Source organism: Vigna angularis, chromosome 1 (assembly GCF_016808095.1).
Source record: "Vigna angularis cultivar LongXiaoDou No.4 chromosome 1, ASM1680809v1, whole genome shotgun sequence".
Lineage (NCBI taxonomy): Eukaryota > Viridiplantae > Streptophyta > Magnoliopsida > Fabales > Fabaceae > Vigna > Vigna angularis.
In genome coordinates, this window is record NC_068970.1 from 5,261,641 (window position 1) to 5,282,668 (window position 21,028).

General features: G+C 32.8%; 2 protein-coding genes across 5 annotated transcripts; both read left to right on the forward strand.

Annotated features, from left to right (window-relative positions):
• Positions 1-1,826: 1,826 nt before the first annotated feature.
• LOC108322715 (uncharacterized) lies at positions 1,827-7,797 on the forward strand. 2 transcript variants are annotated; one of them, XM_017554904.2, is made up of 8 exons: positions 1,827-2,244; positions 2,339-2,457; positions 2,542-2,624; positions 4,020-4,141; positions 4,768-4,929; positions 6,952-7,045; positions 7,315-7,516; positions 7,674-7,797. In XM_017554904.2, the coding sequence occupies exons 1-7, from the start codon at positions 2,088-2,090 to the stop codon at positions 7,514-7,516; spliced, it is 939 nt and encodes a 312-aa protein (XP_017410393.1). In that variant the 5' UTR covers positions 1,827-2,087; the 3' UTR covers positions 7,674-7,797. The 2 variants fall into 2 exon arrangements, with proteins under 2 accessions (XP_017410393.1, XP_017410395.1); XM_017554906.2 differs by having other exon boundaries at positions 1,834-2,034; positions 2,169-2,244; positions 7,315-7,797.
• A 532-nt stretch (positions 7,798-8,329) lies between these two features.
• Positions 8,330-20,298, forward strand: LOC108322716 (uncharacterized). 3 transcript variants are annotated; one of them, XM_052871479.1, is made up of 10 exons: positions 8,330-8,658; positions 8,783-8,869; positions 12,899-13,014; positions 13,922-14,037; positions 14,190-14,272; positions 14,960-15,081; positions 15,337-15,498; positions 15,958-16,051; positions 19,562-19,763; positions 19,844-20,298. In XM_052871479.1, the coding sequence occupies exons 3-9, from the start codon at positions 12,990-12,992 to the stop codon at positions 19,761-19,763; spliced, it is 804 nt and encodes a 267-aa protein (XP_052727439.1). In that variant the 5' UTR covers positions 8,330-8,658; positions 8,783-8,869; positions 12,899-12,989; the 3' UTR covers positions 19,844-20,298. The 3 variants fall into 3 exon arrangements, with proteins under 3 accessions (XP_052727439.1, XP_052727440.1, XP_017410396.1); XM_017554907.2 differs by lacking the exons at positions 8,330-8,658; positions 8,783-8,869 and having other exon boundaries at positions 12,798-13,014; XM_052871480.1 differs by lacking the exons at positions 8,330-8,658; positions 8,783-8,869; positions 19,562-19,763; positions 19,844-20,298 and adding an exon at positions 16,494-16,672 and having other exon boundaries at positions 12,797-13,014.
• Positions 20,299-21,028: the final 730 nt, after the last annotated feature.

Sequence of the window (21,028 nt, forward strand, 5' to 3'; positions counted from 1 at the left end):
GTGAAGCGTCTAATGCCATATACCTAAAGCTTTCTATGATCTTAAATCACAATAAATCATGAGAGTTCTTAAGTGGGACCTAGTGTCATGTACCAAGAGCTCTTTAAATTTAATTTTTAACATAATGTTCTCCAGTTCTATAATATCTTTTAGCGTCATACTAATACTGAGATTTTAACTAACAATAAATAAGTTACTCAATTTACTTATCTAACAATTTTATCTTTTCTTTAAAAACATTATAATTTAGTTCATAATAAGTCTTGGAGTAAATTGTGAGCCAAATCATGTAAAAAAATATAACTAAAATTGTTATATGAAGAAAGTAAAATATTACTAAAATATTATAATTAAAATTGTCTTTAATTTTAATTAACTGAGTGAAGATAAAATGAATTAAACCTTTATTTAAATTAAAAATATTTTAATATTTAAATCTAAAATAAATACGAGAATGGAAATAAATGTTTAATACCCATCACGTGTCATATCTGATTTTAAAAGTTGGATATTATTCATAGTAAATTAATATTAATATTTTTAATCAAAAATTAGAATAAATAATATCCGAATGCAGATTTATCAACCATCCATTCTGCTGTTAAGTTATAATTCTAAGGTTTAACTAGTAGTTGTACACACAATTGAACAATGATTTTATTTTTTAAAATCTAAATTAATAGCTAGTCATAGATTTAAGTGTGATTTACCCAAAATAAATTAGAATGTACACTGAAATGAAAACTAATGAGAGGTTTTTCCTACATCTCACCAATACCATCCTGCACCTTCTTTCTTTTTTTTACTTACAACTCTACTCTTCTCAGAAATAATATTTTATTTTAAAAAAGCTGATCCATTTAATGATTAAATTGAAGTAGCAATCCTACACTCCTTTTTAACTGAGTTCAGCCTTTACGCATCTCAGATTATTTTGTAAACCCTACACCCCTTCCTCCTCCTTGTCTCTCCTTGTCGTATTTCATTTGAAGCTCACATTTTTTTCCTCCCGCACTCCTCTCCTCCTCCCTCATCATCAACTTCATTTGTTTTTAAGTTCTTCTGGTGCAACAATGTAGATTTTCTTCTTCTCAGAGAGTTAACTTCAAGGGTAGATTTCCTTAAGGTCATGCATCGAGTGTGATAAAATCTGTGCTTGTTTCGTTTTTATCTCTCTTATTTGATCTCTGGGGCCTTAAACTGCACTTGGAATTGCAGATCAGGTGTCGCTGCATATGAAACTACGGCCGCCGCACATGGAAGTGCGGTTGGGAGGAATGAGAACTGCACTTGGAGCTGCGGTTGACGGGTTGCCGCAGTTGGACTTGCGGTTGACGTTTGTACCTTTGTGTGCAGCTGCACTTGAAACTACAGATGAGACTAGCCGCACTTCTACCTGTGGTTTATGGTGGCCGCACTTGGAGCTCCGCCGCTTGTTTTTTTAGGATTTCTTTTATTACTTTATTTTTTTTATTATATTTAATTAAATTTGTTTAAAATTTATAAATTGTATTTCTTTATATTATTTAGTATTTTTGATATTTATTTATAGTATTAAATTTGTTTTGAAAAATATATGTATGAAATATTATGTTAGTATATTTAATTTATTTTGGTTAATATTTTATATAGTTTTTTTGTTAATATTTTATATTTATATATTTTGTAAATTTTATTTTTATGTTATATTTTATGATTAAATAATATTTAATATGTTTTTGAAATATCTTTTCATCTTTTGATTTGTTTGTTATTTTATTTTAAAATCAAAAAATAAAAAAGAAAAGGAGAAACAAAATAAGATTTAAGATTGTTGGTAATTACGAAATTATTAACTCATCATTAATTTTTATTTGATTTTAATAAACGAAGGACAATGAGTGGTTGAGTAATAAATGGTGAGGTGCAGGGAGGATTTATATCAATTGTTTATATTTTAAAATTAAAAAGGTTGCTTATATCAAGAACTCTAAATCTTAATCGGAGGCTGAGTGAGTGAGGACCAGGAACAGACAAGGAGCGAGTGAGGAATAGGTAAATGGATCGTGTTCAAATGAAATGCCTGTGCATGTCATTGGTCACTCCCAATGGAATCCTTTTTGCAAAATGCTTCTTCAGTTTTCTTCAATTCATCACTTCCTACCATGCCTAAAGTTTCCCATTACCAGGTTCGCTTTTCCGTCCCATATAATCACAAACCCAGAGCCAGAAGGACTTTCATCTTGAGCATGGCACACACCCCAGGTGATATTTGTTGTACTTTTCATTGCAAAATTGAATCTTCAATAAAGTGCAAAGAAAGAAAACTGATACAATTGATGTGTTAACTGCCTTTTAGCTGTTGAGCAACACAGGGTGATAATACCCAACAAGCACGGTGAGAATCTAGTGGGCATATTACATGAATCTGGAAGCAGGGAGATTGTAATCTTGTGCCATGGTTTTCGCTCTTCAAAAGTTAGCTTTTTTCATATTTTAAGCTTTCACTTGTAAACCCATTTTACCCAATAAGTTTCATCGCTTTAATTTCCTAATGTTCAGCAAACAAATACCTTAGTGAATCTTGCTGCTGCTTTGGAAAATGCCAGATTGAGTTCTTTCCGCTTTGACTTTTCTGGAAATGGGTAAGTTTAAAAGTAGTACAAAACACAGTCATAAATCCTAAAGATTCAAGTTGTTTGTTACTTTATTAGCATTATGAGCATTGATGTGATAAAAAAGAACTGGCCTTTTTAAGGTTTGAATTTTTGAATTAAACTCATCAATATTTGAAAGCTTTAAGGTTGGGTTCCTATTGTAAAAGAAAAGAAGAGGAATGTATTAGATTAGATGAATAATGGGTAAGGGTATGTTATGCCTAGTTGATATAATTTAAGGCAATGCAACCTTTAGAGTCATATTGGGGCTCTTCAACAGTGTAAAGACAGTCTTAAAGATTTGTTTTGACCAACTTCTACCTAAGGATTTCCAAGAGAGAAAAACAAGAAAAAATGAAATTAGTTTCTTCACAAGTTAAAATTAACTTACAAGTTAAAAAGCAAAAATTTAGAGAAACTATGAGAAAGATTTTATGAATTAGTTTATGTATAAACTAATTTTAAGTTATAGAGAAGTTTATTACATTTTTTTCTTCTTATTTTTGTTTCCTAAAAGTCTTGTGGGAAAGTTTATCCATACAAGTTCTTAGTAATAACAGCTCCAAAGAAACCAGTGAACCAAGCAAGCTTCTTAACAACAGGCACCACCGTTGACCCAAACTTCTTAGCAACAGTAGACTTGGGGATTACTAATATGGTATGGGATGTGAATTTTCCAATGGAGAGATTTATCGGTAAACTAATTATATGTGACAGGATTGCTATCTTCACTGCCTGTTGGATTAATGTTTGAAGTCCCACATAAGTAGGATGAGATACTTACGCCTTAGGGCTCTTCCACGTGATTGATTAGTTTTTTTGGGTTGATCTCTCCTCTTATGCTTAAGTCCTAACAATTAAGCAATCTTCAATTCAATACTTTTGAAGCATATATATTCCTGATACTTTGCCACATCACATTGTGTTAGGAATCTCAGTGATAAATCCTAACCGACTCTCTCACTCACTGTTATAAACTCTCCACCGAAAAGATGAATCAAGAATGTATATATTGTTTACTGACATGTGTAAAACACGTGTCTATCGAGAGCCTAACCTCCCTCCACCGGGTCTAATACCGGCCTATACAAAGTATGTAATTCTCTGAATCAAAACAATACAATGCTTATTTCCTTTTATACTCATATTCCCCGCCTTTTCCTAACTGCCGATGCAGTTAGGAATTCTACTCCTCTACTCTCTCTTCTTCCTTCTCACATAAACCTTCCAGCCTCTAACACATTGAATGATAGGTTGAAAACTCTGGTAGTTTCTCTCTCCATTTACTGTGTTACATGAAGTGCAATTTCTGCCATTTGGTCTTTATCATAGTTTTGCTTCATTCTATGTTTCCTTTAATTTAGTGTTGGATTTTCCTTCTAGGGAAAGTGATGGCTCCTTTCAGTATGGTTACTATTGGAGGGAGGCTGAAGATTTACGTGCTGTAATTCAACATTTTCATGAATCAAACCGTGGAGTTAGTGCCATTGTTGGGCACAGTAAAGGTATTTTAAATTATTTTCTTCAATTCCATCTTGCAAGTATCTCTACCAACAAGAAAAAGGTCGTGAAAGATAAGTCAGATAACACTCGGGTTGATTTAATAATCATTTCCCAGTAATTGATAATGTTATGAGTTCCTACTGGCTTGACTGTAAAGGTAGAAACCATGAATGATGCAGCATGAAGAGAATTATGTTGTTTCTGGCATAGAACCAGAATCAGCTCATCACTACTTGGTACTTAATAACTTTCTTGTCTTCTATTATGAGCTAATGCAACATATTAAAATGTAATTTCTGGGCTGCTTGCCAAAAAAGCCTGCTATAGAGGAAATTGAGAAGCATCTTTTATCTAAACATAGTGTTTGTGAATTAGGATTATAGAACAATAGGTATGTGGAATGCGGGTTATATAGTTCTTAAACTAGGTATATTATAGTAATAGGTAAAATTGATGAAAAGTTCCTTGACTTCTAATCTTTATTGATGGTCAATTTTTTTTTTTTTCATTCGTACTCAGTGAAACTTAACTTATTAGTTCAGCTTTGCCTCATACATCTTCTCAAATTGCTTCTCTGAAATTGCATGCTAATTGGACTAAAATTAGTCATTTACGGCTATTGGTGCAGGAGGTGGCGTGGTGCTTCTTTATGCTTCTAAATATCATGACATTAAAACAGTTGTCAACCTATCTGGACGCTATGATCTAAAGGCAGGAATTGAAGAACGCCTCGGAAAAGATCACTTAGAAAGAATTAAGAAGGATGGTTTCATTGATGTGGAGAGATCAGGTAACTTGTCATTTAAGGACACTAGTTTCAATGATAGTGTTAGACTTTACAGCATGTTGTAAGAGATAGTGTGAACAATTTGAGTGACTATCAATTACTTGTTTTTCCATTTTGAAGTTATGGTACAAGTGTATTTTCTGAAATTAGCAAGCCTGGAATTACGGTTTGTCTTGCTTTTGCCATGCTCTTGTAATTTGGAATTGGTATTTGAAACGCTCCAAAATATGTACATCTATACTAGTTTTGTAGATATTTATACTCAGAAACTATACAGACCAAGTTTTCATGTATTATCTTAGAACTTTAAGCTCTTAAAATACATATATAAAGTCTTAACGTTCTAGGAATATATTAAATCATGATCCTAGCTCTGCTTGGAATGCTTTCCCTAACTATAACAACATTTGTTTCCGTAAAAAGTACAATCATACTAGTAGCACAATACAGAACATCAAGGTGAGCTAATGTTTTAAACATTCACATCTCTCGTGATATAATATTGTTGGCATATATATCATTCAAATTACCACAACAATCTCAATCCCAAGAACAATATAATCACATATATCTTATCTTGGAGAACCATAATAACAACAAATTACACCCAATTCACAATCTAAGATTACATAAATCCTTAATTGTATTTTCTATGATATTAGGGTAATTTGTGACATTTGACACCTTCCTAGAAACTTGTATTAAGTATGTCGTACCTCATAACAACAACTGATCCATTAGAAGTACTATTGTTAATTCAATCCCAATTTCCTATGTTAGGGTGGTTCTTTACACCTACTATATAAAGTCTAGGGCAAGAACTTTCTTCAGCTTCTCACTAGTGTGGTGCTTGAGAAACAATTCTTGGTGGATGCAATGATTACCACTACCTTAGCATCACTCAAGCAAGATAGAGACAAAACCCATATCATAAGCAATTTCATTATAGATACAGCAACCCAACTTAAGCAATCTTAACCATCCTCACTCAATTCAATCATAAAAAATATAGCTATAATGTAACCGAACCTTCCAATAAGCTAACTCAAACTAAAATTGAGGAATCCAAACTCCAATTCAATTCAACATAGGTATACACCAATTAAACCATAACTCTATATATTTCCAATTCAAAGAAAACGGAACTCCAATCAACAACATTCATCACATTTTAACGCATCTAAATCAAATTAAATGATTAGATGTAAGCTCTTAGCTCCCTTTACCTGGAGATAGCTAGCCTTGCAAGAAAAACAACTTCCAAAATTGAAATGTTTTCAAAGAAATCTGATAGAACCTCCCAAGTTTCATCCTATACAATCAACGTCTTCACTTGGTCCAATTATTAGTACAATCCTATTTTTCAGTTGATTTTAATAGATGGAGTATGAACTTCCATTGACTCAAGAAAATTAGGAAGGGATAGTACTAATGGGAAAATACGAACTTACCTAGATCAAGATTTTGATCAATCTCGTTGCTGCTTCATTATTGATGTAATGAGATTGTGGAAAAGATGGATGATCAACCAAGAATCTTAGAGAGAGGGTAAAATATTTAGGAATTCAGAAAGATGAAATTTAGAATAAGTGAAGAGTTAATTGTTTTGAATTTATTTACAGACATTTTTTGCAAGACATCTTCATTCTCCATTAAATTTTGAAATCATATCTCTTAACCTAATAAACTCGGTCTTATTGTATTATTCTATCCTATAAGCACAAAGTTCTTGCTGCAGTACTTCTTTTTTGTTGCATTTCATTCTCTTAAATTGATAATCAAACAAAACGAAAAAAGAATCATGGAGAGGGGAAGACACAGAAGGAAAAAATGAAAAATCTGGGCGATAAAATAATTATCTGCAACTGTTTTTAATACTTGGACCATTGAAGATTGATTGGCGGTTAGCCATCACAGGTAATCTGACTGATGACACGGATTTTCTGTTTTAGTTTGTTTAACCAGACACAATATTGAGTTATTTTAATTAATGACCATTTGGGGTTGGGTACATCTACTTTGCAGGAAATTTTGAGTACCGTGTGACATTGGAAAGTTTGATGGATCGCTTAGATACAAATATGCATGAAGCTTGTCTTCAGATTGATAAAGAATGCAGGTGAGAAAATATTTTGTCCTGTTCCTTTTGATTAACCCTTTTGCATCTTTTTGATGGTAAAGTATGCATGTAGAAATTACATAGTTTATATAAAGAAAATATAATTGGGAAGCAATAAACCATAGGATAATTTATGATGGCATTAAATTTAGGAACATATGATTCAAAACTCGAAAGTGCAAAGAGTAAATATTTTGAGTAGAGGGTGTTTATATGAATTTTCCATCATGAACATAAGTTCTAATCTCAAGTCATATAATGTATTACAGGGTCCTAACTGTTCATGGTTCTTCGGACAAAGTTGTCCCTGCTGAAGATGCATCTAAATTTGCCAAGATTATACCAAACCACAAGCTACATATAATAGAAGGAGCTGATCATTCATTCACTGGTCATCGAGATGAATTAGCATCTGTTGTTGTGAACTTCATAAAGGAAACCTTGCACCAGGATAGGGGTACTGCTAGCTAGGTATTTTTGTCTTTGCTAGAAGCATTTGAACTTCCTTTTTCTTGCAGTTTCAAGCCAGTTGAATTTACTACTGATGACAAATTTTTTCACATGGATGAATCTGCCTATAATGTTCTACAATATATATTAGCCTTCTAACTTTTGGTTATTAAATCAGTGAACTTGCATCAGAGTGAAAATAATGGCAAGACCAATGTCTGTCCTTGTTATCTACATGATCAGATGTACTGGGTTATTTTGACATTATCAATTATGACGATGCAAATTTGGATTTGAACTTAGTTTAATCTCAAAATAAGCTCTCCTATCGAAGATTGTATATTTGCTGATAATTGAATGAACAACAGCTACTAGAATGAGTTTTTGGTATATTAGAATGAGTTTTGAACTTAATTTAACACGATGTAAGAGTTGCTCTTTTTTATATACATTATTTTGGTTATTAGGAAATGTGTAAATTTTAATACATTATCTTTACATTGAAAATTGCACATTTTAATTGAGATAAGAAAGATTAAATATTTGTGAATGTTTTATACCGGCTTAATTGATTCAATAACAATACATATATTAATACTATCTTAAATTTGAGTTATGGTTTAATTCAAGTCAAAAGTTGACTCAAGATAAGAAACTTACTTCCCATTTGCATGCAGTATTGATCATTTGACTAGTGGCAGCTTCTTCCAGCATTCAAATAAATTCTTATATTTTGGATGTGTAATTATAAATATAAATCTTACATTTTAGAACATATAATTTAAAATACAATTTTATATTTTGAAATGTGTTAGACCCATTAAAAATTCACCCAAAACCCCAACTGAATGGAAGACAAGTGTCGAGGAAGGAGAGCTGGAAAACAGAAAGTGGAAGACAGGTGTGAGCAGTGGAGTGGCCGTTCGATTTTGACGGTAGGAGTAAAACTCTAAGTTTTCAAAAATTCACACCACTCTCTGCATGCAACCATCTTCTTTAACCTTCTGAAACTCCATTCTTCTCCTCCTCCTCTCTAAGATTTCTTCATTTTCTCTCTACGAAATCTTACTCTTTTCTTCCTCCGATCATCAAACAAACCACACCCGAGCATTCCCGGCGTCGAGGGCGTTCGTTTGAACCGATCAGTTTTCGATTCCGAGTTGGTAAGTTCATCTCTCCCTCAGCCATGTGGTTTCCTGGACATGCAATCCAAGTTCTGGTTTCATGTGTTGATCACTCTTCTAAAAAGAGTGATTCTGATAGTGTTTTAATCTTTACTTGATTTAGTTTCGGAAGTTGTCGAGCGTTGAGGGTAGAAGGATTGGTAGAGGTGAACCAGTAACCATATCTGTGAGCGTTCGGTCACCTTAAGAGGTAAGAGAAGCTTATATAATTTGATTTATTTTGTTGCTTTGAATGGATGCATGTTCGTTGATTGTTGAATGAATATGAAATATGGTTGTTACTGCATTGTTGGCTGTATGAGTATATGAATCTAAGAGATGAGAAACTGGAATGATATTGTGTTTGATGATTTGGTTGATGATGAAATATGGTATGTTGTTTAAAAGTATTGATGATTAATGAAAGCCATGAAATGGGTAGGGATGTTCTCGAGAGTCAGTATTGACCATTCAATTATACAAGCGTTCGTTCTTAATAAGTGTTTGGTATTAGACCATGTTGTCGAGAGTCAGTATTGACCATTCAATTATACAACTGTTCGTTCTCAGTAGCGTTTTAATAAGTGTTTGGTATTAGACCCTGTTGTCGAGAGTCAGTATTGACCATTCAATTATACAAGCATTCGTTCTCAATAAGTGTTTGGTATTATACCATGTTGTCGAGAGTCAGTATTGACCATTCAATTATACAAGCGTTCGTTCTCAGTAGTGTTCGTTCTTAATAAGTGTTTGGTATTAAACCAGCGCTCGTTCGATATAGTGTTCGGTTTTCTTGTGGACTCGGTTGGAACTGAATTCTTTCATTTGGAGAGAATTCTAGTTGAAGACTAGCGTCTTCGTTTCGTTTTGTAATATTTGTACTTAAGCATTCAACCAAGGATATTCGTTCCTTGGTATTTGATTATAAACTTCAGTATATCTATATGTATTTGTATATTTCGTTCGTTCTTGAACATTAGTTAAATGATATCTTATATTTATCAAGCCTTTATTCTATAAGTTAAGTAGTGCTCGGTCTTACACCAAGCGCTCTTACTAAGTAGTGATCGGTCTTACACTAAGCACTCGTACTAAGTAAGTGCTCTGTCTTACACCAGACCCTCGTTCTCATTTCCGAAATTTATCTTTATAATCAGAGCGTTCGTCCAAACTCAATAGCGTTCGCTCTCTACAGTATCCGGTCTTTGACTGGCATTCAGTTTCCTTGATGTTTAACTCATTAAGAAGCTAAGTATTATTGACGTTCGGTTTCTTCATATGATTCCGTCAAGTACTATTATTTGATGTCCTACAATATCTGTCTTAATTGGGTTCGGCCTAGAGTCTTAGTACTCGGCCTAGGCTTTACGGTGTTCGGTTTGAACTCTCAAGAGTCAGTTCATTAAATTGACTTACTTGGAAAATAACGTTCGATTCTATTAGTCTCTGAGAAGTATTCGGTCCCTTTCACAACAAGTGAGTAACTCTCTCGATTTGATCTGTTTTGAGTTGGAGACATCTCAGTCTCACTCCAAGTTTTCAGTCTTGTTCTGGGTTAAAAACTAACGTTCGGTATTTGGTATCCTACGGGATCTTCATTCAAATTGGTTAAGTTGAGGTTTTAATAATGAAAGATGATGGAATATGATATGGATGAAATGACTTTGGTTATGAAAGAGTATTCCGGGGAGGAATATCTCATGAATGGATATTGGAATTGGTAAAGTATGAATGTGGATAAAGCTAAGCTGGCGGTTCATCCTGATATTCCGTGATTACTCGTTCTCACGTAGAGAAGGGTAAGTCATGTGTGAGAATGACAGGAGGTCCTAGTCCTTATGGTTAATTTGGATAGATAGGACTAACCTCGGGTGACAACTGTTGAGGGTATCCCAGTTACTACATCACCCAGGTGCACGAACGTCGTAGTTACACATAATTCATACAGTCCGAACAGTCAAAGTCTAGTATTAGGCTTTGCATGAAAGAGTTAATGATTTATCTTGTTTAGTTGATTGTGTGAAATATATGTTGATACTTGAATTAAATTACATAAGCTTACCCTATTTCCTGTCATGTCATGTATTCCCGTTCGTTCGTCCTTGTCATTGCGATGATCACCCTGTGGGTGGGAGCAGAAGGAGAAGAGTTGCTGGAAAAAAACATTGGAAGAGATGGACGTGAATGTTGAACCTTAGGACGCTCGGTCAGTTGTTGGCCTACTCTTTTGTAGGAGTATTCGGTCATTCGTTTACTTTATCTTTTGAATTGACCGTTCAGCATAGGAAGGGTTATAAGCTGTTCGTTCTATATTTGTAGTCATTTGTACAATTTTAACTCTCTGCTATTTTTGTAAGGTCGTTCGGCCTTAACCGTACGTCCTATCTTTTGTAAGAACTGAGCTGTAATATTATTATATGTGATCATTCTATTATATGGTTTTACACTGTATTTTTGGGATGTTACAAAATGTATGATCTAAAGTATAAAATGATATTATGAATTACAAATGTATTTTAAATTATGTAATTTGAAATATATAATCTAAAAATTTATGAAGGTGCAGATTGAAATTATAGAAATGCAGAAAGAAATGTTAATGAGATTTTATCAGAAAGAAGATTTGACATGGTTGTTAACTGTTTTACAACCCCTTTGATGTGAAAAATGAATCTAAAATCGTTATGACATGTCATTGATGTAGAGGGAAGTTTAACACAAAATATATTTTTAATTGGTTATTTTTAGTAATAAAAAAATCCAATCATATAGTATAATTATTATTATTATACATAAACAAATATCGGATAAATATTAAAAAACTTTAAAATAAAAACAGTTTAGGAAAATCACGTGTTGGCTTTGCAACACAGTTTTCGTCAAATTTGTACAACGTCGTAAAGTCCAGCATAATTTACGATATTTTTCAATGATCTATGATCTGTAATTATATATATATATAATCTCTTTGTTTTTTTTTAATTTTTTCCTTTTAATTATTATTTTTTAAATTTAAATAATTATTTATAATATTTTTTTATAGTTTTATTATTTTAATAACTATTCTTTTATTTAAATAATTACTTATTATAAAATGATTATTTATTATTTTGTTATTTTAGTAATTATTTTTTTAAGTTTAGATAATTATTCATAATAAAAAAATTATTGATAGTAATTTTTATTTTAATAACTAAAATTTATTTTATGTATAATTATATATATATATATTGTTTTTTTTTTAATTTTACATAATTATTTTTAAAATTTAAATAATTTATAAATATTTAAAAAGATTAACTATATTTTTAATTTCTTAATTTTAATGTAAAATTAAAATTAAGTTCTGTTTATAATTGTTTTTAACATGTTAAATATATTTCATGTTAATATATAAATTATTTATATTTGACACATTTTCATTTAATATTCATTATAAAATACTTGAGAGCTGTTAAAACGGTAACCTGGCTTGACCCACCCTGGTCCCTTATGGGTTAGTCACTTAGAGAGTCAATCCAACCCGTCTCACTTATTATCAAGCTGAAAACATTCGAACCCGACTCAATCCACGACAGGTTGATAGATTAAACGGGTTAACTCATTGACTTACTTAATTATAAGTTTTTAATAAAAAAAGTTATAATTTTTTTTAATTTAAATCTAAATAAATTTCACTCTAAAATGATGTTAAACTCCAGAAATAATTCAAAATAAAAAAAATATCATACAATTCCAACGTAATAAAAAAACAAACAAATAAGTTTTTAGTGTTGATAATTTTTGTATCAATTGTCCATCTATAATATTAAAGTTTTGAATAAATAAATTTATAATATTTTTCTCTCCTGAGAAATATCTTTTTTGTATATCCCATCTACAGTATAATAAAAGAAATGCTAATTAATAATATTGAAATACAAAATAATAAATAATTAAATTAAATTAGATAGATTGATGAACTAATCCGAATCACCACAAGTTGAAATTAATTAAAAATTAACTCGCATAAAAAATTACATTTTTTTTAAACCTAATAGTTATCAGACATATGGTGGACCGGGCTCGCCGTTGCAACCTGTTTTGACATGACTACCTTTCATACATATTAAAAAAAAATTAATGTAATTAAATTAAAAAAACTTTACAAATTATGGTAAAGGAATTTGGATCATTGTAATTCATGATCACATGATATGCTTACTGTGTTCACGGGTCCTGTCGTAAATTTGTCTCCCAGGTTTGTTGAATTCAGGAAGCTTTCACCACCAATCTTTTCTGGTATTTCTCGCAAGCCGATTCGCATTTCAAGAAAAACCCTGAGCTTGAAGATGGCCCAACCTTCCCAAAACCCATGTGAGTTAATTTTCTGGTGTTTGATACTTTATATGAGAATCGATGACATAAGTGACTCTGCCTACAATCATTGGCTAGCAAAACTTCACCTTTAAGTACTCGAAACAGCTTCCTGTGGTTTATTTTGAAGCTACCAATTTAATCCATTGTTAAAATAGTCCAGAAATGGTTGGCTGAATGCTTTTAAGTTGTTTACAGGTTCTGTACATTTGTGGCACTGAGATCGTGCGCTTGTCTGCATTTTACCTGGAATTACAATGTAAATTTACATGTTAAAATAACAGTTTTAAATGGGTTCCATAGTTTTATGTTCAAAGTTTTTTGGGTTGTCTTCCTCTCAAATGTTATTTTGTTTAAAAATTTTGCAAGAAAACACATTTTATTCAAGTAACAATTCTGGGTTGTTGGAGCCACAACACCTTTCACGCTTACACAAATTGATAGGCAGTTGAACACCATTGGTTCTTCTTTATCTTCCTATTCCCTACCAATTAGATAGTGTTACCAAATCCAGCTTAAAGTTAAGCTTCTAATTCCACCATTTTTCTTTTTTGTCAAAATTTGCTTCTACATCTTCCTCAGTTTCAGACGTGTTGAAGAATGTCTCAATTTTTCTCACACTGCTTTCCATATGTATAAATCAAATTGATTTTATGTTCATTGTCAAGGACCTCTCCCCTTTAACTGTATCACATCCAGAGTTCACCTCATCGTAGATATCTGCTGTCCTTGGAAACATGATTTCATACATTCCATGATTTATTATTTATTGCTATGCTAATATAAATATCATGCAAATAAAGTATCCAAAGTGGTAAAGAGTGACAATGGTTAATCTGACTTGCGTGCTGAGTATTAAATCAATTACAAAGAAAATGACTTCCCACTCTTGAATTACTTTTTTCAGCTCGGCAGCAGAAAATCATAATTACTAAAAAGAATGACAGTAAGCTGGTTGGCATTCTTCATGAATGTGGAACCGAAGAGATTGTCATCTTATGCCATGGTCTTCGATCCACCAAGGTTAATTTTCCCTTTTAATAAATTGTGAGCTCACTTTTTTTATTATTATGTAAATACTATTAACAATTAATGACATCTCATCCCATTATCCATACGTATTAAATAACTTGATTAATTTTTTTCATTGTTTAATTAAAATTTTCTATCTCCAGGAAGATACTATCATGATAAATCTTGCTTCTGCTCTAGAGAATGCAGGAGTCAGTTCTTTCCGCGTTGACTTCAGTGGAAATGGGTAGATATCTTGTATTACAGGATAAATTGTGAACCTATTTGTTTTTGTATTCAAATTATGCAACCAGCTTCACTTTTTTTGTGAATATCAATGTTACTAGATTCAAAACTATTCTAAAAGTTCCAAGCTAAAAATCTTCAGAGATTCTGCAATGCAAGATGTTCTAAGGTTTTACTTATTTTGTGCAGTTGTTGGCATACGTTAGTAACAATTGTGAAGCATATGATATGATTTTCTCTTTAAGGAAACAGATACTGGATATTTATATATTCACATATGCATCGGTATAGTGTATATGCAAACGCTACTTAACATTATGTTAATTGTTACTGAGTTATTTATTCTTGGAATATAAATTTCTCAACTGTCAAGATATAAAAAAATTATCTGTTTTACCAAAAAATAACACATTAGAGGTCATTGATAATATATATTTAGTATTTTATGCAAAAACATGATTAAAACATCAGTTCCGCCTTACAAGGGAATTTGGACACATACTTTTACTTTTTTTCTAGTTTTAACAAAGTAATTATTTCCTTTGACAATAGAAAAGTTAAAACCATTTCGTGATGAATCACCACTAGCTGCTCCACCATGATCTATGAAACTTCTTCTACCTAATCTTGATCACTAGTATTGTTTAGCTGTTTCATTTTTTATTTAGTCGTTGAGTTTTCCTTTTAGGGAAAGTGATGGTTCATTTGAGTTTGGTCACTATTGGAGGGAGGTTGATGATCTACATGATGTCATTCAACACTTTCATAGAGCAAACCGTATAGTTACTGCAATTATTGGACACAGTAAAGGTTTGTTGTTTACATCCTTACGTGCAGATATAATTTTGCAGATGATCAAGCACTAAAGTTTTAATCCTGTGTTAGTCCATACTCTAAATACAAAACTTTTATTCTTAATGTACTGAGTTAGGCTGTGGAAGTTCTAAACCGAAACTGTAGTAATTTTTATCTTATCTATCAGCCTATGAACAGCTTTAGTAATAAAACTTAATAAAAGTATAAAGTGGGTTTATGTGAAATTTTGTTACTTGTATCCTGATACAGGAGGTGGCGTGGTGCTTCTTTATGCTTCTAAGTATCGTGACATTAAAACAGTTATCAACATCTCTGGACGCTATGATCTGAAGGCAGGAATTGAAGAACGCCTTGGAAAGGATTATTTGGAAAGAATTAGGAAGGATGGTTTCATTGATGTGATGCGGTCAGGTAACTTTTCATTTAACGACAAAACATTTACACGCCTCTTACCGCACTTTGTTAGAGATAGTTTGAATAAATTCAGTGTCCATTAATTACTAGTTCCCTACATCAGATTTATTATGCATATTTGTTAAAACCATTAAGTCAATAAACACGGCTTTTTGCTTTTGCTATACATTTTATACCAAAATTATAATTGGGGAATATTCTATCTTTTTAAGCACAAAGTTCTTGCTGCAGTACTTTTATTTGCCACAGTTCATTCTCTTAAATGTCTGATAACAAAAGAAACCCCAAAAAGGAAAAGAAAAAGAAAATTTTAGGCAATAATTATACTTCAAGATTTGTTGGCAGCCTTCATACGTAATCCGACACATTACATGACATTCTCTGTTTCTAGTTGTCTAACATAGGCACACACTTTTTTACATTATTATACGACCATTTGAGGACATCTCATTGCAGGAAGTTTTGATTACCGTGTAACTTTGGAAAGTTTGATGGATCGCTTAGATACAAACATGCATGAAGCATGCCTTCAGATTGATAAAGAATGCAGGTGAACACAATTTTTTGTCTGATCTCTTTTTGCGTCACCCTTTGTATCTTTTTTGTTTACGAAGAATGAGCATGGAGTTTACAGAGTTTGTGTAAAAACTAAAGTTAAAACCAGTGATAATTTTTTAAAGAATGTGATTTTTCCCCTTTGTAATCGAAAATTATGTAGAATTTGTAGAATACACTATTTAAACCGTTATTTTTAACCTAGTGATTGTAATTATATGTTTATATTTATCACAATGACCAAGAGTTCTTATCTTATATAAGGGTTATATAGGGGGCGTATCTAGTGACAAAGTCATTTTTATATAAGGGTTATTGTTTTTTGTCTATATAACTTGGCTCCATAATGCTGTATTAACACATTAATTTCTTGAAATGTCCGTTGTTTTGCCTTCTCTAAACTTGATACGAGAGATGTCCCTCTAATTATTTCACAGGTGCTGAAAATTACGAAATCAGAGGAGGAAATTTACAAGATTTAATATCCACTCTTGATATTTGAAATAGAATTGTTTAGTTTCAGGTTTTGATTTACTCTCTAGTCAAGCAGGGGAAACCATTACATGCACAAATTTATGAATACTTTTGTATTTAATTGAGGAATTCTTATTTAATAGTTCTTAGAGTAGTGATTTTGAGCAAAGGGAGTTTACAGTAGTGAGAGATGATGATGAAGGTAGTAGGGTGGTCTTGTGAACAATATTCTTAATAAAGCTACAAATTCATCACATAATGTTAGAAAGGATCACAGATCCTGTTTCATTGAAATCAAGGCAAAAGCAAAAGGAATAACCTACTGCCCAGAGCTAGGCTCCTTAAGAGACCAAAACGGTACTCTCCACTCTAATTTTGTTCAAAAAAAAGAATCTTCACCCCCACACACTCCCCTGACACTATAAAGGTAATAACGAAAAAGAAAATCTTCTAGGATCCTCCAATTCTCTCTCTCTAACTAATTCTGTCCACCTCAGCCCCTTTATTTTTTTCTCCTGCTATAAACTTGTTCCCATTTCCTTTGCTCTTTTGTTTCTTTGTCCAATATATTGTTTGGCCCAACAGATATTTGGGCTGTATCAATACCGCCCTCTTGAAAGATAGTCTTGTCCTCAAGACTAAAAGTTGGAAATTGGACCTTCATTGACATCTCATCCTCCCACGTTGCTTCTTCTGCTGTTTTTCCCAGCCAATGCACCAGCCATTGGTTAACCCTTTCTCTCTCCTTGAGTATGCTTCTAGTAGCCAACACGTTCTGGGGTAACCACATCTCTGATTGGTCCTCTTCTAGCCCTGTTGGGAATCCTTCTGCTGTTTTATACTCCCCAATGGCCTTCTTGAGCAACGAAACATGAAACACAGGGTGTATTTTTGAATTGGGTGGTAACTGCAACCGATAAGCTACTTCTCCAACCCTTTCAATGACTTCAAAAGGTCCGTAGTACCTTGCACTAAGCTTAGGACTGATGCGCGAAATAACAGAGTGTTGCCTGTGAGGTTTCAGTTTAAGAAACACCATGTCCCCTATCTCAAAACTTCTCTCCTTTCAATGTTTGTTTGCTTGTGCCTTCATACAATCCTGGGAACGCACCAAGTGTCCCTTCAACTGACGAATAGCTTCATCCCTATCAATTAATTCACGCTGAACTGCCTCTACTTTCACCTCTCCTCTTACAACTGGGATAATTCTTGGAGGAGGCCTCCCATAAACTGCCTCAAAGGGTGTAGTTCCTATGGATTCATAGTAAGTGGTGTTCAACCACAATTCTACCCATGGCAGCCAATTAATCCACACTTTCGGTTGATCAGTGATGAAACAACGTAGGTATGTCTCCAAGCATCGATTGGTCACTTTCGTTTGACCATCTGTTTGTGGGTGATACGCTGAACTCATCCTTAACTTGGTCCCCTGTAGCCTGAAAAATTCCCTCCAAAAAGCACTTATAAATGTAGGATTTTTGTCACTGACCACTGATTTAGGTACCCCATGTAAACGAACCACTTCTCTGATAAAAATCTCAGCGATACTCTTAGCAGTAAAAGGATGTTTTACTGGAATGAAATGACTATATTTTGTAAGTCTATCAACCACCACCAATACCGTATCAAAACCCTTTGATTTTGGTAAGCTTGTAATAAAATCTAAGCTTATGTCCTCCCATACTTCTTCCGGAATTGGCATTGGCTGTAACAATCCTCCTGGGGCAGTAGTTACATATTTCTGACGTTGACATGTGTCACATTCTTGAACAAATTTCATGATATCCCCCTTCATCCCCTTCCAGTATAAGTTCGCAGTAGCCCTTCTATAGGTCCGGTAGAAACCAGAATGTCCTGATTGGGGAGATGCATGCAACTCTTTCAACAATTCAGGAATCCAAGGTGATTGAGATGAAATAACTAACCTGCCTTTATACTGCAGTACACCTTGTTGATAGCTGAATCCTGCATACTTACTCTCAACTCTTCCCTCTTTCAGTGCTGTAATAATCTCCACCAACTCCCCATCCTACAGCACCTCATAATCGTTTAACGAGTTGAAAAAGTGGATTGTTCCTCCTTCCATGCACAAATGAGCCAGATTTACTTTCACCATCTCGCTGGTCTCCTGAACCTTGAAGTAAATCTCCGCTCTCGAAATCCATCCCACAGGTCATCGCCATTGAATGTTGGTAACTCAATCCTTTTTACTGATTGTCGAAACTCCGCCAGAGCATCCCCTTCTAGGGCTGTCAGGCTCGCTCAAACCTTGGTGTTTTCCTTAGTCTCTATTTTTTTGTTTCCCACCGAACCTTCACCCTCTTCATTAATCCTCTTTTCAAAACTCCTCGTCATCAACTCCATTTTTGTTTGATTTTCTGCAGCTTCTTTTCTCATCTCTTCTAGTGCTGAATGATTCTGAGATGCTTGCAGACACAACTCTTCCATGATCGCTTTCATTCGAATAACTTCTTCAACATACCCAATCCTATCCTCCATTGTTCCCGAAATCACTGGTTCCCCTTGTTTTCTGCTGTCTGCTCGAGTGTTAACCATTCACCCTCTAATGAAGTTATTCGGCAGGTCGGACCAGAAATGTTAGGAAACCACAGGACAAGTAATAAAATAAGAGGAAAAGAGAATATAGAAAGGATCACAGATCCTGTTTCATTGAAATCAAGGCAAAAACAGAAGGAATAACCTACTGCCCAAAGCTAGGCTCCTTAAGAGACCAAAACGGTACTCTCCACTCTAATTTTGTTCATAAAAAAGAATCTTCACCCCCACACACTCCCCTCACACTATAAAGGTAATAACGAAAAAGGAAATCTTCTAGGATCCTCCAATTCTCTCTCTCTAACTAATTCTGTCCACCTCAGCCCCTTTATTTTTTTCTCCTGCTATAAACTTGTCCGCATTTCCTTTGCTCTTTTGTTTCTTTGTCCAATATATTGTTTGGCCCAACAGATATTTGGGCTGTATCACATACATCCATATAATTGCTAATCTCAAATCACATAATGGATGACAGGGTCTTCACAATTCATGGTTCTTCAGACCCAGTTATCCCCGTTGAAGATGCATATGAGTTTGCCAAGATTTTACCAAACCATAAGCTGCATATCATAGAGGGAGCTGATCATTCATACACTAATCATCAAGATGAATTGGCCTCTGTTGTTGTGAACTGCATAAAGGAAACCTTGCTCCAGGATAGGGTTACATCTGGCTAGGTATCTACCTTTGCCAGTGCCATCTATCTGAACTTTAATTTGTTTGACATCTATTTTTCTAAAATGTGCAATTGTGGTAGATCTTGCAGTTTTGAGCCACCTAAAATTGCTCAAGGTGACAAAATCTCTATTACGGATGAACCTGTTTATGAAATTGCAGTTAAAAAAAATTGTGAATATTGCATCGTGGTGAAAATAATGGCGAGAGAAATATCTGCTACTGCTATTGGTCTCTGATTAGATGTACAAAGGCATTTTGGCATTATATATATATTATGAAATGCAATATGCAAACAGTTGTTATGGTGACATATTGTAGCGTTAGTGGGGGTTAGTCCCACATTTCAAGGGTTTGGTATTTATATAAAAGAGTGTAACGAAAGCCTATGGCGTGTAGAATGTGGTCACCAGTTTGAGTATCTTAAAAATGTTGAAAGTATTTGTATTCTTACACTCTGATACAAAAAACATACAAGTAGAAATACGAGTAACATTTACATAGTAACAATGAGTTCATTATATTTTTGTGGCTAAAGTTGCCTCTTATCTGAACTTTTAGTTCAAGTTTGGTTTGGTCCTTAATTTTAAAAAGGTCCACTTTTTTATTTAAATTGTTTCATAATTTGTGATGATACTGCCAAGTTGATTAAGTTAGTGTGATACATAAGTTGATAATCAACCTCGTATATTAGACTATTTAGGGATTAAAATTGATTTTTGTTAACATATACAACATTTTTTAAAAGTCGTCTTAGTATTATTCTTTTAATGTTTTTTTTAATATTTTTATAGACATTAATTTCTGTAACTAATTTAAGGAGAAAAACAAAGTTATAGACATTAATTTCTTAAGGAGACAGTTTTATAGTTTTTAATAAGCAATTTTTATATATATATATATATATATTGATTAAGTAATTATTTACAAAAAATATGTACTTCATAAATATTTATTTTAAATTTAAACAAAATAGTTTATTGCGCATTAAAAAAATTTATTTTATTTTTTTAAGGATTAAATATGTTTTAAATTTTTTAACTTTAAAATAAAATTAAAATTTGTGTATCTAAAATTTTAATACATTTTCATCTTAAAAATTTAAAAATATATAAATATAATCTTTTTAATTTAATTATATTTAACCTTTTTTTCATATGTAAAATGTATTTTCTAAACTCACATGTTAAATATGTGTTAAATTCAACATTAACGGAAGAATATATTTAATATGTAACAAAATTTAATATTATTAGATTAAAAAAAC